We start from the raw sequence: 16,286 nt of genomic DNA, 5'->3' as shown, positions 1-16,286 counted from the left end.
AGTGCACTAACAATTTGAATGCTATATTCTTCATGTTTCACTGGAAGTTTTGTAACAGTTTAAATTCTTGTTCATTTCAGATTATATAGTAGTTGGTTCAGATTCAGGAAGAATAGTGATTCTAGAGTATTCACCATCAAAAAATATTTTTGAGAAAGTTCATCAGGAAACTTTTGGGAAGAGTGGATGTAGGAGGATAGTGCCAGGACAGTACCTGGCTATTGATCCCAAGGGAAGAGCTGTGATGATTGGTAAGTTGGTGTGTTGCATTTAGCTTGTATTGCCACTGTTAAAAGTTAGGTTAGTGTTCATGTTAGCATAAGACAAAGTGATTGTGATGTTTTATAGAACCAGTCTATTGTTCAGCAAAGTGGTGAAAGAATTTCAAATGTGCAAACTAACTTGGGCATGTAACTTTGAATAGTTTGAAAGAGTTTTGGATTTTTGTTTCTGTTAAAATGCAGGTTGTCTGTCTTGTCATGCACATTGGGGACACTTGTAATGTTAGTTACCACCATGGAAAATATCTTTGTCACATTCAGTTCCATCATTCCTAAGCTTATATCTCCAGCTTTCATATTATAATTTACACATTGGGAAAAATGTTAGATGCACTGGCTCATTAGAAGTGTATCAAATCTGTTTTTTGTATAGGTTGATATAATCGAAGTTCGGAATTGTTACATTGTGTATAAGAATGTCGTCTCAAATCTCTGTTCCAAATATGCTGTTTGTACATTGTGCAATTCAAAACCAAGTGTGTGCACATATGTAAAGTATGCACAGAAAGCAGACAATACAAGAATACAGTCTTGATGGGCTGCGGTAGGGTAAAACTGCACTTCTGGTGTATGCCAGTTGTGTTACAATCTGGTTTTGGTGACAAATTGTGTATTGAGTGTTGGCAGTGAAATAGGATGAACCTATAGAGTCTGTTATCATTAATCATTCATAATTTCTAAGGATCTGTAGGTTTAGAATTCAACATCAGTTTTTGTCAAAACCGCAAATTGAGACGTAAGAGTAGGTCATCAAAATGACCATGTAGATCTCGGTGTAGGCTGTGTGTCCAATCTATTATGACAGTTGTATTTTTGTGTTGAGATTTGTTTGCTTCATCAAATCGCTGACCTACAGTGTCAGCACGTCTAGTTTCCTTCTATTCACATTTGTTGACTTTGACAACTTAACAACCAGACTGCCGTATTCTAATGTAACAGAGGTCCCAGACGTATCTGTGTGCCAGTAATAGGTAAATCGATAAGCAACTTGAAAAGCAGATCAGTTAATACTATTTTTTGACTCTCCATATTGTAAACACAGGGTGTACCAAAAAGCATCATCAGATTTGGCATGTCTGTATTTCTGAAACTAATAAATATATACAATGAATTATGTTTTTTGACGAATGGGAAACTTTTTTTTCATAGGTGGTCAATATGCCCCCCTTGAGATGCATGGCATATGCCAGTGCTGTATTCAGATTGTTCCCACAATGCAGCAAACACGTCTTGATTTACAGCTTCCACAGCTGCTGTTACGCAGTGTCTGTCCCTTCATTGTTGTTGGTAACAGGAGGTGCATTAACAGTCTTCTATAAACACCCACAAGAAATAATCACATAGTGACTATGGAGGCGAGTAATGTAAGGCTGAATCATTTGGTCCAGTGCAATTGAGCCATCATTCAGTAATCCTTTGATTTAAAAATTCCCACAATTCCAGATACCAGTGTAGCGGTGCCTCATCATGTTGGTAAATGAAGTCATTCGAATTGGTATCCAACTGTGGGAAAATAGTTTCAAGCATATCGAAGTGCATGTTTCTTGTAACAGTGTTTTTGGCAAAGAAAAATGGACCATACACCTTTTCACGTGAAACTGCACAAAACATGTTAAATGTTGCAGAACTCCACTTGTTGCTTGTCACCTTCACGAAGAGCTTGCAGCAGCTGAATTTTACATGGTTTCACGTGTAAACGTCAACACAACACATGCCACATTGACTTTCTTCTTCTTCTTTTTATGAATGGGAAACTCTTATTTTTTTAATACTTTTTAATAGGTGTTCAATATGTATAATCAGTTCGTATCTTATGCCGAAAGAAATAATTCATTCATTGATTCTGATTGGATGCTGCATACTACCACCCAATTGGCTCGCGACACTAGAGCTCTTGAAGTCTTAGCAATGGAATAGTATTCAGAAGCATTAGATAGTTTGTCATTTCTCTCATGGGTTGCCAGTACGCTTTCCTAAGACAGGAGGCCGGCAAGCCTTCCCCTCCAGTGAGTGCTTTCCTGTCCAGCTCTGCTCTTGTGTTTTGTCAGAGCATGTCCTAAGACATGCACATTGGGCTGTACAAACTATTATGTGAAAGGAAGAACTAGTTAATAAACAGCATTAGCACAGTTGCAGATGATGTAGGTAATACCACCTCACAGATTTTGCATTATTTTTCTTTTACTTGACTTACTGCCATTTATGGTGAGTCATGTAAAATGTAAAAACATTTAGCAAATAGGTTCGTTTGAGCAGTTACCAGAAAGCGCCAGACAACAGGCTGAACTGCGCGTGTGCAGCTACGATGACGTAGGCAGCCCGTACTTGGTGCTTGCTCTGCTCATACGCTTTTTATCGTATTTCTGGTGGGGCATCACATGACCATGTGTAGCCGTGCCGCCCATGCGGCATGTTGTTGAGAGGACATACTGAATTGTACTTAGAGCAATTGTTTTATCATATCCCACACAGATAAAGGATGCAAATAAGGAAGCAGTTCTTGCAAAATATTATTTCAAGATTAGACTCCACAGCTTGAAGTACCATAAAATTTTGCTAAGGGGTGACTGACAGTTTTTTTTTTTTTTTTTAAAAAAAGTTCGTACTCTGCAATATTGTTATGTAGCATTTCCAACAGGTTTACATCTACACAGCACTGCAAAAAGCTACTAGGATGGAATCCAAATTACTTGCAACAAAAAAGACAGTTTGTTATGTAGCTTACACCGGAATAAAGGGCAATAAATTTCATGATTATTTCAAAATGTGAAAAAATTAACATGGTTGTCTGTGAGGCAAAGAAACTGTACAACTGACAGTTTATATTCTATTCTAGGAATAAATTTGAAGCCATGTGGGGAGTTAAAACGATAAAACATGGTATGCTGCCAGTCTAAAATTTAGCATAGAATGGCATTCTGTAAATTTAAGACGTAATCCCAAATTAAGAAATAACTTTAGGCCCAGAGGAAGTACTAGACAAGTGCCTTGTGATCGAAAAACACTTTCACAGAAGGCAGATCTATAAAATTCTGCTACAGCTGTCATTATATTTGAAACATAATATTTAGTTCATAACTACTGACCATATTTGCCTACTTAGCTTCAAGTCAATGTTTACGTATGTTCGTACATATATAGCATTAATAGATCTTACAATGTCATAAAAGGAACAGGACATCAGAGACTACTCCAACAGCATCGGAATTTCATAAATCATACTAAAATGCTCCATTCCGCTCTAATTGCACATTTCTATGTCCAGATGGAGTCTGAAGTACCTGAAATTCAGCTTTTCATGTGGTTCCTGTGATACCAATTTTCTTGGAGGTCCAGTACTGTATTATGTTTGGTTCTTTATTATTGTATAACGTCATTCGTCCCAGAAAATTGAAAATTTGCACTTGAAATTGAACGAGGTTGAAAGTAGCCAATAGCGCGGAATGAAACACTTCATTCCAAATACACCTACTGCCTCGTTGTTGTTGTTGTGGTCTTGTCCTGAGACTGGTTTGATGCAGCTCTCCATGCTACTCTATCCTGTGCAAGCTTCATCTCCCAGTACCTACTGCAACCTACATCCTTCTGAATCTGCTTGGTGTATTCATCTCTTGGTCTCCCTCTAAGATTTTTACCCCCCACGCTGCCCTCCAGTACTAAATTGGTGATGCCTTGATGCCTCAGAACATGTCCTACCAACCGATCCCTTCTTCTAGTCAAGTTGTGCCACAAACTTCTCTTCTCCCCAATCCTATTCAACACCTCTTCTGCCTCAGCAGAAAAAAAATTAACTGAAGCAAATTTCTCTATAAAATAGAGAGAAATAGCTTCATTAAGACATCAGTGGTTGATTGCTAATAATGTGTAAATAATATAAAATCAGAAAATTGAAACTACTAACTTATTTTGGTCTTTCATGGTTATGAGAATGTATATTAATTCACTTGATGGCTCCCGGCCACAGAAATCTGTTTTGTTTTCATTTGACGTGGGAGCTGTAAACGAAGACACGAAACATGTACACGGCCACAGGTCACGTGGGGAAGGCCCCCCCCCCCCACTATAACTCAGCTTGCTCTGCTCATGCGCGAATCTGGCAGCTTGGGCGTGCCAGGAAAATTTTTCCGGGTAGCTTCTGGCTACTTCTGCTTCTGCTCGTACACCAAACAACCACACTCAAAGTAGCCAGAAGCAGGAGGAAGGCACTGCTCATACACGAATTCAGCTCTGCGCATGCGCACGAGCCCGCTAGCAACTGCTCATACGAACCTAATGCTTCTAGATTCTCTGTTAACCAGATGATGGCATTCTATTTGTCAGCAGATTGTACATTTGAATTTATGATGTGAAGAGAGCAACTTTGTTGTTTGAAAACTGATATTGATTTTTGTCTTTTAAATTGTCATGCAGTTTTTTACTGTACTATGTGCAGTAGAACATTCCCTGTACGTAAATACTGCCAAGATTAGAAACAGATGGATATTGAAAGAGGTGTAGACACTTGCACATTAGGTGTGAGGAATAGCAAAATCGACAAGTTGCGAGACTAAAAGACTTCAGACAAATGTTTGCTTGTTTTGGGTCACCACCAGCCTTCTCTGCATAAAGTACCATGCTCCTTGGCTTTGTCATTCTGTGGTGTCCTAACTGTGTTGCATTTTTAGTTTGTTGTTCACTCTGTGTGTCATCTGTGCTTCGTATATGAAAGCAGAAAGACATGATAATTTCAGTACTGTATGCTAGAGAGTTTAGTCTAATTTGACAGCAAGGGAAAGTGTGAATCATGGCAAGGAATGTGTGAATAATAGATGTCAGGATTTATACTGTTCATTGCTTGCATTATTTTGAAGCAGTGGATGTAAGGGAATATTTGAAGTATTTTATGGCAAAAAAGAAAGTGTGTATCCTATAGCTAATATTATTCCTTAACAATAGTAAAATTTATTGTTCAGTACACTGATAAATTGGGCTCAAGTTTATTGCAGTGTGCATTCATTTGTTAACGTTTATTTTATTAGTTAATAAATTTGTTTGTAACAAAAGTAATTATGACATTAATATATATTCAGTGTAATTCCTGTAATATTGGGTAACTGCATGCATTGTGATGATACTGCTTTGGTCCGTGTTGCTGATATACACTGATAAGAACAACAAGGCACTGATGTATGCATGTAGTTGTCCAAAAGTAAACAAATTAACAGGAGACATTCATAAAATTCCTGTTTACCCTAAGATATATTTTCTTTCAAACGGTTTTCTTCTTAATGAAGAATGACTTGTCCTGCAGAAAGAGTTCAGTTCATTGAAATGCCCTGGAAAAATATAACTATTGCAACAGTACTTTTGCGTATATACTTCCCATTAATGATCAGTGTAAAACGATTTGTTTGAGCAGTTTTAAGCCTTTCTTGGTCCTGTCTTTGATTTCTGAGTTTGAGTTTGATTCTAATTGACCATGCCACTAACATAGCAGATATAGCTGGGATGGACTAGGGCCTTGACTTTTCTGTTGGTTGCATTTTTTCCCAGTCTGTTGCAATAATTTTATCAACATAATCATGCAGAGAAATTTAGTTTGAAGGAGTGCTAGATTGAAAACCTAAAAGTATCAGGCTTTCTCAGATATCACTTTTTTCACCTATAATGATTATTTTATTAATGTGAAGAATGAAAAGTTACACTTTGCCTCAGAGTTGATGGTAAACTGGTTTCTTATGAGCGGCTTTGAAGACAGGAAAAAGCAAGGGCATACCGCTTTCAGTATTACAATGTCTAGTAAAGCATGGAAGCGTTCAGGACATCTAAACACAGGTGTAGGTCACAAATAATCATCATCATCATCATCCCCCCCCCCCCCCCCCCCACACACACACACACTATCCTTTTCATAATGCTACATTCCATACTGGATTTTCCATTTTTTTTACTATTATTTCCTTCAGTTGTATAGCCATTTGTTATAGCTTTTAGTCTGAAGTTAAATTGGATATGATTTGTGTAATTGTGATGTAAATTATCTATTGCAGGAGCAATAGAGAAGCAGAAGTTAGTATATATCCTGAACAGAGATGCTGAGGCAAGGCTTACCATTTCTTCACCATTGGAAGCCCACAAAAGTAACACTTTAGTTTACCACATGGTTGGAGTGGATGTTGGTTTTGAAAATCCAATGTTTGCTTGTTTGGAAATTGATTATGAGGTATGTACTGTAAATTCTAACCAGCCTATAAAGTTAAAGCTAGTTACATGTAACTATCTGCCCCTAATTGGTTTTGTGATATGCACTGTTGGATTAATTTTTTTCTTAATAAAGGTTCGTATGAGCAGTTGCCAGCGGGCTCGTGCACGTGCGCAGAGCTGAATTCGTGTATGAGCAGTGCCTTCCTCCAGCTTCTGGCTACTTGAACCGTGGCTGTTCGCTGTATGATCAGTAGCAGCAAGTAGCCAGAAGCTACCAAGAGAAATTTTTCTGGCGCAGCCAAGCTGCCAGATTCACGTATGCGCAGAGCAAGCTGAGTTATAGTGGGGGAGGGTGGGGGTCCTTCCCCACGTGACCCACGTATGTTTCGTGTCTTCGTAATATTGCTGGTCTCTTGGGTTACAGCTCCCACGTCAAATGAAATCAAATCAGATTCCTGTGGTTGGGAGCCATCAAGTGAATTAATACACATTCTCATAATCATGAAAGACCAAAATAAATTGGTAGTTCCAATTTTCTGATTTTATGTTATTTCCATGTTATTAGCAATCAACCATTAATGTCTTAATGAAGCTATTTCTGTCTGTTTTATAGAGAAAATAGCTTCTATTATTTTTTTTCCGCTGAGGCAGTTAGTTTATTTGAAACAAAGTGTTTCATTCCGCACTATTGGATACTTTCAACCTCGTTCAATTTCAAGTGCAAATTTTCATTTTCTGGGATGAATGATGTTATACCATAATAAAGAACCAAACACAGTACTGTCCCTCCAAGAAAATTGGTATCACGAAAACCACATGAAAAGCTGAATATCAGGTACTTCACAGTGCATTTGGACATAAAAATGTTCAATTAGATCGGAATGAAGCATTTTAGTATGGTTTATGAAATTCCGATGCTGCTGGAGTAGTCTCTGATGTCCTTTTCCTTTTATGACACTGAAAGATCTCTTAATGCTATATACGTACGAACATACGCCCACATTGACTTGAAGCTGACTAAGTAGGCAAATTTGGTCAGTAGTTTTGAACTAAATATTTTGTTTCAAATGTAATGACAGCTGTAGCAGAATTTTTGTAGATCTGCCTTCTATGAAAGTGTTTTTCGATCACAAGGCACATGTCTAGTACTTCCTCTAGGCCTGAAATTATTTCTTAATTTGTGTTTACGTCTTACATTTATAGAATGCCAATCTATGCTAAATTTTAGACTGGCAGCATACCGTGTTTTATCATTTTGACTCCCCACATGGCTTCATATTTATTCCTAGAGTAGAATATAAACTGTCAGTTGTACAGTTTCTTTGCCTCACAGACAACCTTGTTAATTATTTACACATTTTGAAATAGTCATGAAATTTGTTCTTTATTCCGGTGTAAAAAAAAGTTATCGTACTTAGAGTTGTGGAGTCTAATTTTGAAATGAAAATTTGCCAAGAAGTGCTTCCTTATTTGCATCGTTTATCGGGGTGGGATATGATAAAACAATTGCTCTAAGTACAACTCTGTATGTCCTCTCAACAACATGCCGCAGGGCTGCCCATGGTCATGTGACGCCCCACCACGCACGAAATTCCACCAGAAAAGTGTATGAGCAGAGCAAGCACCAAGGACAAGCTGTCTGTCATCGTAGCTGCGCATGCGCAGTACAGCATGCTGTCTGGTAACTGCTCAAACGAACCTTTTGAGGTGGAGCTCCTCCACACCCACACCAGTATGATGTCCAACACAAAAGGTCTACTGCCATCTCTGCATGAGGGTTAGTTTTCACTAAATTGAGGTCTCACAGGATATGGATACTGTGATGTTTACGTACATCTGGTTAAGGTTAACCATCAATACACGCTCATCTGGAAATTGATTGGGTTGAACAAAGGGTAGCAGTTTGAAGGGCAGAGGGGAAAATGTGCCAAGGCAAGAGCCAAAGGAACAAGCCGCTGCAATAGTTGGGTTGGGTTGTAATAGCAATAGTGGTTTTCTTGATGCCTGTGACAGGTCATGCAAGACTAGGCTATGCCAGGTTTGATTTTTCTTCCCCATACACTGCATATACGCTGTGGAAAAGTCAAGAATTTTAAATTGTTTTAGTTTTCAGTTGTGATTTTTGGCTGATAGGAACTGATGCACAAAGAATTTTGCTTTAGCTTGCTACTGCTGAATAATACTGCTGCAATAAAACTTCAGTTGCAGAGGAAATGACATTTACAGTAACAAAATACAGTTTGTCTGATGACAGCGAAATGTTCCAAAGACCATGCAATACCTTGTAACGACAAACTGCTTTTGATGTGTTGTGTTGGCATAGTTTCGATGAGTGCGATGTCACATCTGTTTAATTTCTTACAGGTCATGGAAAAATATTGCAAATGGTGGTTTGAGAAGTGTTAATTTCAATGGAAATTTCTTTCTATGCAAAATGAATTACGTTAAGTGTGAGAATGTGTGATAAATTTCGTAAATTATAGTGTGTTAGACTCTTATTGAAAACTTAATACTGAAGACCAGCCACTAGAAAAATGTCGTGCTAAAAAAGAGCCGCCATTTATGCCATTATTTAAAATTTTACTGGCACATTTGTGTTGGGTATATCTTAAAAGCGTAACACATGCTAATAAAAAGTGTGGTGTCACCGCCAGACACCACACTTGCTAGGTGGTAGCCTTTAAATCGGCCGCGGTCCACTAGTATACGTCGGACCCGCGTGTCGCCACTGTCAGTGATTGCAGACCGAGCGCCACCACACGGCAGGTCTAGAGACTTACTAGCACTCGTCCCAGTTGTACAGCCGACGTTACTAGCAATGGTTCACTGACAAATACGCTCTCATTTGCCGAGACGATAGTTAGCATAGCCTTCAGCTACGTCATTTGCTACGACCTAGCAAGGCGCCATAGCATTTGATATTGAGATTATAACATGTACCGTCAAGAGCGATGTACACCAATTGTGGATTAAAGTTAAGTATTATATCAACTACGTACTTTATTTGCTACTATTAGTTCCCTTAACTGTTCCAGACCTCACGCCAGTCAGCGTGTAATTAAACGCGTGCATTTCGGCCTCCTCTAGCAACATAGTGTTGGCTCTTCTGCCAACACTTCAAAAAGGCCAAGTTCAAAGGCTGATTTTTCATATTTGTTAGTTCTTTCATAGATTACAAATTATGCCATAACAATGGCAAAATGTGTAATTATCCTTAGAAAAAAGTGTCAAGAGTTCTTGATCAGTTTCACAGGTAATTGTCTTTTCTATGGAAAAGTATGTGCTTGATGGAACATGAATTCAGCCAGGTAAATCAAGAAATGTCAGATGCACAGCAGTGAAATTTATAATTGTGCTAGTCACAAATATTCAGCTGCTGCAATTTAAGCTTTGCTCTTTTGATCCTGCCTAACCACACATTAGGGAAACCACAGCAAGAACTTTCTGACAACTACTGTTATATGTGAAAGTTTAGCTTTTCTTGTAGCCATATGGTACGCATATTAATTTAAACCATTAGCTTTTTCTATTTCTGTGCTAATATCTGCAGTCATTGGCTGGTGAGGTCACATAACATATCCTGATTTCGGTGCTGCAGAAGCTGTCATGCTGTGTTTGGTGGAATTTTTGTTTGTGCTTTCATATTACAAAAATTTGCCGTACAAATGCTGCTGCACATCAAAGATACTCACAAATCGTGTTTTTCATAAAGTGTTAGAAAGTTCTGTGCTGGTGTATAAAACTAACTATTCAAAGGGTGAAGTATATTGTCACTTCACTTTTTCACCTGGGAAAAAGTGTATTTTAAACTGGGAAATTCAGGAATTCTTCCGTGTCAAAGTATACGCTCCGATATACCTGTCATCGTTTTGTACCTCACTGTTGGTTATGTGTGAATCTGACTTACCTTCGTTGTGTAATTTCTGCAATATTTTATTTCTTAATACTGCAACTTACATCCAGCTTTGATAAATGCATTTGTTTTACAGGAAGCAGATACGGACCCAACAGGGGAAGCAGCCCATAAGACACAACAGACACTGACCTTTTATGAACTGGATTTAGGTCTTAATCATGTGGTTAGAAAGTACAGTGAACCCTTAGAAGAACATGCCAATTTTTTAGTTTCTGTTCCTGGTGGCAATGATGGTCCAAGTGGAGTTCTTATATGCTCGGAGAACTATCTTACTTACAAGAATTTGGGAGATCAGCATGACATAAGATGTCCTATTCCACGCCGCAGGGTAAGTTGACAGTATTTGAGTGATTGTTAGGGTAGTGTTTTTTTAAGTTAATGTCATTGAATGCTCTTGGTAAGTGAAAGTTCTGGTAGAATGTGTATTACCTAGGAATCAAGGTTACAGTTTGTTGCACAATAGATGGATTGAGTCAACAGTAACATAAGCTGGAAAACATTGCATGGTTTATTTTAGCTTGAAAAAGTTTGTCTAAAAGTACCAAAGATTTCTTATTTATGTGCCTGTTGAGGATTAGTATTGATAAGCGTGATTAATATAAAAAATTTTGCTGTGCCTAAATTTTTGCACTGGGTATCTCCAACACTTAAATTATTGAGTGTTGGTCGTAAGCAGTGCAATATTACATGGAGGTTATTGCATCGTTCATGTGAGATTTGTATCTCATGTGTTGGTTTAGGCTTCCTACACAAGGTTTTTTGAAGTCACTGTATTTCAAGTTTGATCTAACATCTCTGGAAATTGTTAAATACCTATGAAGTTGTCGTTACCAATAATATTGAATTTGTGTCTGCCCATGGTAGCCGAGTGGTCAGCGTGACAGAATGTTAATCCTAAGGGCCCAGGTTCGGTACCTGGCTGGGTCAGAGATTTTCTCTGTTCAGGAACTGAGTGATGTGTTGTCCTAATTGTCGTCATTATTTTTTCATCCCCTTCGACGCACAAGTCGCTTGCACCCAGCAAACAGTCTACCTGGCAGGAGGCCCTAGTCACGCGACTTTTTTTTATAGAATTTGTGAAAACTACAGCCCCCTCTGCTACGTGTTTTCCATTTATTCCCTTCCTCAGGTTCTGTGCAGAACCTCCTCATTTACCTTACCAGCCCACCAAACTTTAAACATTAGTCTATACCACCACATCTCAAATGCTTTGTTTCTTTTCAGTTCCAGTTTCCCCATAGTCCATGTTTCACTATCGTATAATGCTGTTCTCCAAACGTACATTCTCAGCAATTTATTCCACAAATTAAGGCCAATGTTTGATATTAGATTTCTTATGTCGAGGAGTGCCCTTTTTGCTAGTGCTAGTTTGTTTTAGATGTCCTCCATGCCTAGTCTGTCATGGGTTATTTTTCTGCCTAAGTAACAAATTCCTCAACTTCTGCTACTTCATGACCATTGATCCTGATAGTTTCTCATTGTTTACATTTCTCTACTTCGTAATTCTTCCTTTCACTGAGGATAGTAAATTTTATTAGTGAATCCTTTATCATTGATATCTTTTCACCTTGAATTTTAATTCTAGTCTTGAACCTTCCTTTTACTTCTGTCATTGCTTCTTTAATATAGAGAGAGAACAGTAGGGGTGGAAGATTACATCCCTGTCTTAGACTCGTTAGTCAGAGCATTTCATTCTTGGTCTTCAGTCTTATTCCCTGTTGGGTCTTGTATGTGTTGTTAATTACCCGTCTCTCCCTCAAGCTTACCCCTACTTTCCTCAGAATTTTGAAAGACTTCGCAGAATTTTACATTGTCGAATGATTTTTTTCAGGTAGACAAATCCTATCAATGTGTCTTGGTTTTTCTTTAGTCTTGCTTCCATTATCAAGTGCATTATCAGAACTGCCCCTGATGCCTTTACCTTTCCTAAAGTCAAACTGATTCGTCATTTGCAAATTCTCATTTTTTTCCCATTCTTATGTACATTATTCTTGTCAGCATCGTGGGTGCACGACCTATTATGCTGATTAAGTGATAATTTTCCCACTTGTCAGTTCTTGCAGTAGTTGAAATTGTGTGGATGATATTTTTCTGAAAGATGGTACTTCAGCAGACTCCTTTATTCTATGCACCAAGGTGAAACACTGCTTTGTGTGTTCTTAAGTCTTTCAAAGCCCTTTTAAAAATGTTAGGTGACTACAAATCCATAAGAATTGGCAGGAAAACAATAGTTTGGGCGTCATAAATGGTGTTGTGTGCTATTAATACAAGGTGGGACACAATGGACTCCATAGTTTGTCAATGAAGAGCATGCAGGTGCAGTAGTGGAGTGGGAGTAGTGGCATTAGGTGGTGCAAACGATGACAGTTACAGTAGTCACCATGCTGTGGGCTGGTGAAGATAGAGGCTAGTCGTAGAAACGTTCTTTAAAAACAGTGATAGTGTGGTGACAACAGAGTGCTTTTTGTGGGTGGTTTGGTTTGAATTGTCATGACAGTGTTCTTGATGCTAAAACCATTAGGAAATGGATTACTAGTGTTAGGGCAACAGGATGTACAGTTCCTAGAAGACAAGCTGGCCAGACTAAAACTGTGAGGACACGTGAAAACATCGTGGCAGTGAGAGCATCCATTGAACAGTCTCCCATCGCGCCCTATGTGGAAACATGCAGCTGCTCTTGGAATATTGTCCAGGACAGTAAGAAGACTTTTACACTCTGACCTTCACTTACACCCCTATAAGTTGGTTGTTTTAGAATTTAGTCCAAAAGACTGGGTGACATGTACAGATGCTTGCAAAACAATCTTACACTAATTGGATCAAAAACATCAGCAAAATTTTTGTTACTGGGTGACTAAAAACCCTTGTTAACTTCACCAAAGACCACTGCACAACCCCATAGTGACAGTTTGGTGTACTGTGTCCTCCATAGGTGTTAATGAGCCGTACTTTTTTGACTGTCGACTTGCAGCTCTTACTTTGAACTCTATGTGCTATTGCGAGATGCTGGAGAAATATTTACACCCTGAAATAGAGTATGGTGAGGAATGACATGGGGCCATTTGGTTTCAACAGGATGGTAACATGGCTCGCACTGCCTTGTAATTCACGCCAAATTATGCAAGAACAGTTTCCTGGCCGCCTGATCTGAACAGGGGATATCCCATCGTCCCCTTGCTCCACAAATTTGAGCCCCTGTGATTTTTGTTCTTTGGGGGCACCTCAGAGCAGGGGTTGACAGAGTTCAACCATGGACTTAGGAAGGAAGCTCTTAAGAGGGCAATTAACAGATGTCATCGCTGGGATAATGCATGATATGCTGAGAAGACTTTTAGAAAACTTTTCTGAACAGCTCATTATGTGCCTCGCTAGTCAAGGTAGTCACCTGTATGATATAATTTTCAGAACCTAATGAAAATAAAATGGCATTGAATGTAGTTTTCAGAAATAAAAAATTATCTTTATTGGTTTTTTGTAATTCACATGTCAAACCAGGGTGTTCAATTCTGCTCCACTTTGTATCTCAGGAAAACGGTGCTAATTTACCATGCTTAAGTGTTAGTCATATCCAAAAACCTTTGTAGTTAGTTAACTTTTGTAAGATTTATATGATGTGAAATGCTTTTAGTTAGAAGACCTTTAAAATATTAATTGAATGTACAGTCAGATTTGCTGCTTTTTTGATTTATGTAAATTTACGTGTTGATCATTAATAATTGTGGCTCATGTGGGAAATAGGTCATTAATTGGTGTGTGAAAAGGAAAAATGTAATAAAGTTAATGTTAAGAACTGAATTTCTGTCATTTCCTTAACAAAATGACCTAGTTTTCTGCTTTCTTTTTACAGAATGATTTAGATGATCCCGAACGAGGAATGATTTTTGTGTGTTCTGCAACGCACAAGACAAAATCAATGTTCTTTTTCTTGGCTCAGACAGAACAAGGAGACATATTCAAAATAACTTTAGAAACTGATGAAGATATGGTTACAGAAATAAAACTGAAATACTTTGATACTGTACCTGTGGCTACTGCCATGTGTGTTATGAAAACTGGATTTCTCTTTGTTGCTTCAGAATTTGGCAATCAGTAAGTAAAGAGCTTTCAGTATTAGTATGTTTGGTTGTAGTCTCTATGTATTTCCAAGGATGACAAGTACTCTTGCAAGGGGGACTGACTGTCTGAAATGGAGCCGTAAGGTTCTATGGAAGAAATGTCAGGGTTGCCCTGTGTGCAAAGATTATGAGAGCTGAGGATTTTTCAAGCCACAAATGTATTAAGTTACAATACTAGAGGTAGATACTGAAGTAACAACATAAGGTTACTTGTTCTGCAATGCAGGCAACTTACGCGAATAATAAGTTAGAATATTATTCCAAAGGCAGCACAGTTTTGATATGATTACCTGTTACCAACCGGGAAAAGGCCTACTGCATCCAAGTTATGAGAGAGAGCTGCTTCTAGAATATTCTACATAGGGTTATCTCCATCAGACTTGTAGATGAAAATAAAAACAACTTAAGGAGACAGTCTAGCATGTGACTGCTGTAGACCATACAGGATGAATGTCCTGATAGTATCCTCAGGGTGCATATGATCCGGGAGATCTGGGAAAAACCTTGGAATTTTTTCATCCGGGAAAAACCTGGGAATTTTTTCATCCGGGAAAAACCATAAACAACAACAGAGTGCTCATATGAGTGTCTGCCAACAGCAAAATATGTCAAATGCTTTTGGAAGACTATGCAATGTTTCATAACAACAAATTTCCTCCGATGAGCATGTCGTCACTGCTGTTTACATTAGATTGGTTCGAGCGGTTGCAAGCCAGCTTATGTGCATGTTCAGTTGAGTCGCGTATGAGTAGTACCTTCTCCCATTTCTGGCTACAGAAGTGTGGCAGTTAGCTGTATAAACAATAGGAGCAAGCAGCCAAATGCTATCTGAAAAAAATTTTACTGGTGCGCCGAAGCTGCCATATTCACGTACGCCCATCAGGCCAGGAACTAGGGGGGTAGGGGCAAACAGAGGTATCTGCCCCAGGCGACAGTTTCAGGGGTGGTGGGGGCAACTCATATTATTGAGGAAAAAGACCCCGTTTCACAAATCGCCCAGCATCCAGCGTTAGTTGGTATATTGATTACTCCTATGAATTTGATCGCATCCCTGTGGTGTTTTAACAAATTCTAAGTTGACTTTTGAATGAGTGCATAGTATATGTGATGTCTCTGCCAGGGGCCCTTTTCCGTATCATTCATACCGATTGGTGTCGTAGGTTAGCCTCAGTATTGGTGTCATTTTTGGTTCTTTATCGAAATATCCTATTCAGTAAGCTATTGAGACTTTGTACCGAACGGTCTTCCCACTAATCTTACGACAATTGTACTGAGGGGTTTTGGATTTTGGTCTGGCCCTGTCGGTCAGTGAGCTGTTGTTTACATACAACTTTAATTTGTTATTTTTAATATATTTAGCAGTTTTAGCTTTGGATTTAGTGATTGTGTTACTAAAGAATCACCAGAGGATGCATCCGGCTGGAAAGTGAGTTCATAATAGACTATATTCCTTTCTCAGAAATATGGTTAGGCTAGGTTGCTACTGTGAATGATTGCATCCAAAAGAAACGTTTTCCGTCAATATTCTCTCAAAATACGTGTTATTTTTATGCAAATAAGAGTTAAAAGATCATTAAATGTCAAGACATCAGCTCTGCTTACATATATTACACGAGTGTGAACTCATGTTACTAGTGGCTTTGTGTACTTTTCCCACAAATGGGTTAGTAATTATTGAAACGTGTTTACAACTTTCAAGTAACAACGGAAAGCAATTATGTGGAGCCTGATATTGGGAACCTTCCAAACTATCACGCATTTGTGAGTTACGCAGCACCGTTTGTCAACGGT

At 38.5% G+C, this 16,286-nt stretch overlaps 1 protein-coding gene across 2 annotated transcripts in view; it reads left to right on the top strand.

Annotated features, from left to right (window-relative positions):
* LOC124607322 (splicing factor 3B subunit 3) overlaps positions 1-16,286 on the top strand; it is a 55,728-nt gene that overhangs the window by 7,471 nt on the left and 31,971 nt on the right. For both annotated transcript variants that reach the window (XM_047139622.1, XM_047139623.1), the window contains exons 3-6: positions 81-251; positions 6,311-6,483; positions 10,454-10,708; positions 14,228-14,469. In XM_047139622.1, the coding sequence (XP_046995578.1) occupies positions 81-251; positions 6,311-6,483; positions 10,454-10,708; positions 14,228-14,469 (841 nt within the window). The remainder of the gene's footprint in view (positions 1-80; positions 252-6,310; positions 6,484-10,453; positions 10,709-14,227; positions 14,470-16,286) is intronic.

Source organism: Schistocerca americana, chromosome 3, assembly GCF_021461395.2.
Source record: "Schistocerca americana isolate TAMUIC-IGC-003095 chromosome 3, iqSchAmer2.1, whole genome shotgun sequence".
In the NCBI taxonomy this organism is placed as follows: domain Eukaryota; kingdom Metazoa; phylum Arthropoda; class Insecta; order Orthoptera; family Acrididae; genus Schistocerca; species Schistocerca americana.
Note: the sequence above shows the minus strand (reverse complement) of the source record. Positions and strands in the feature narration are given on the sequence as shown.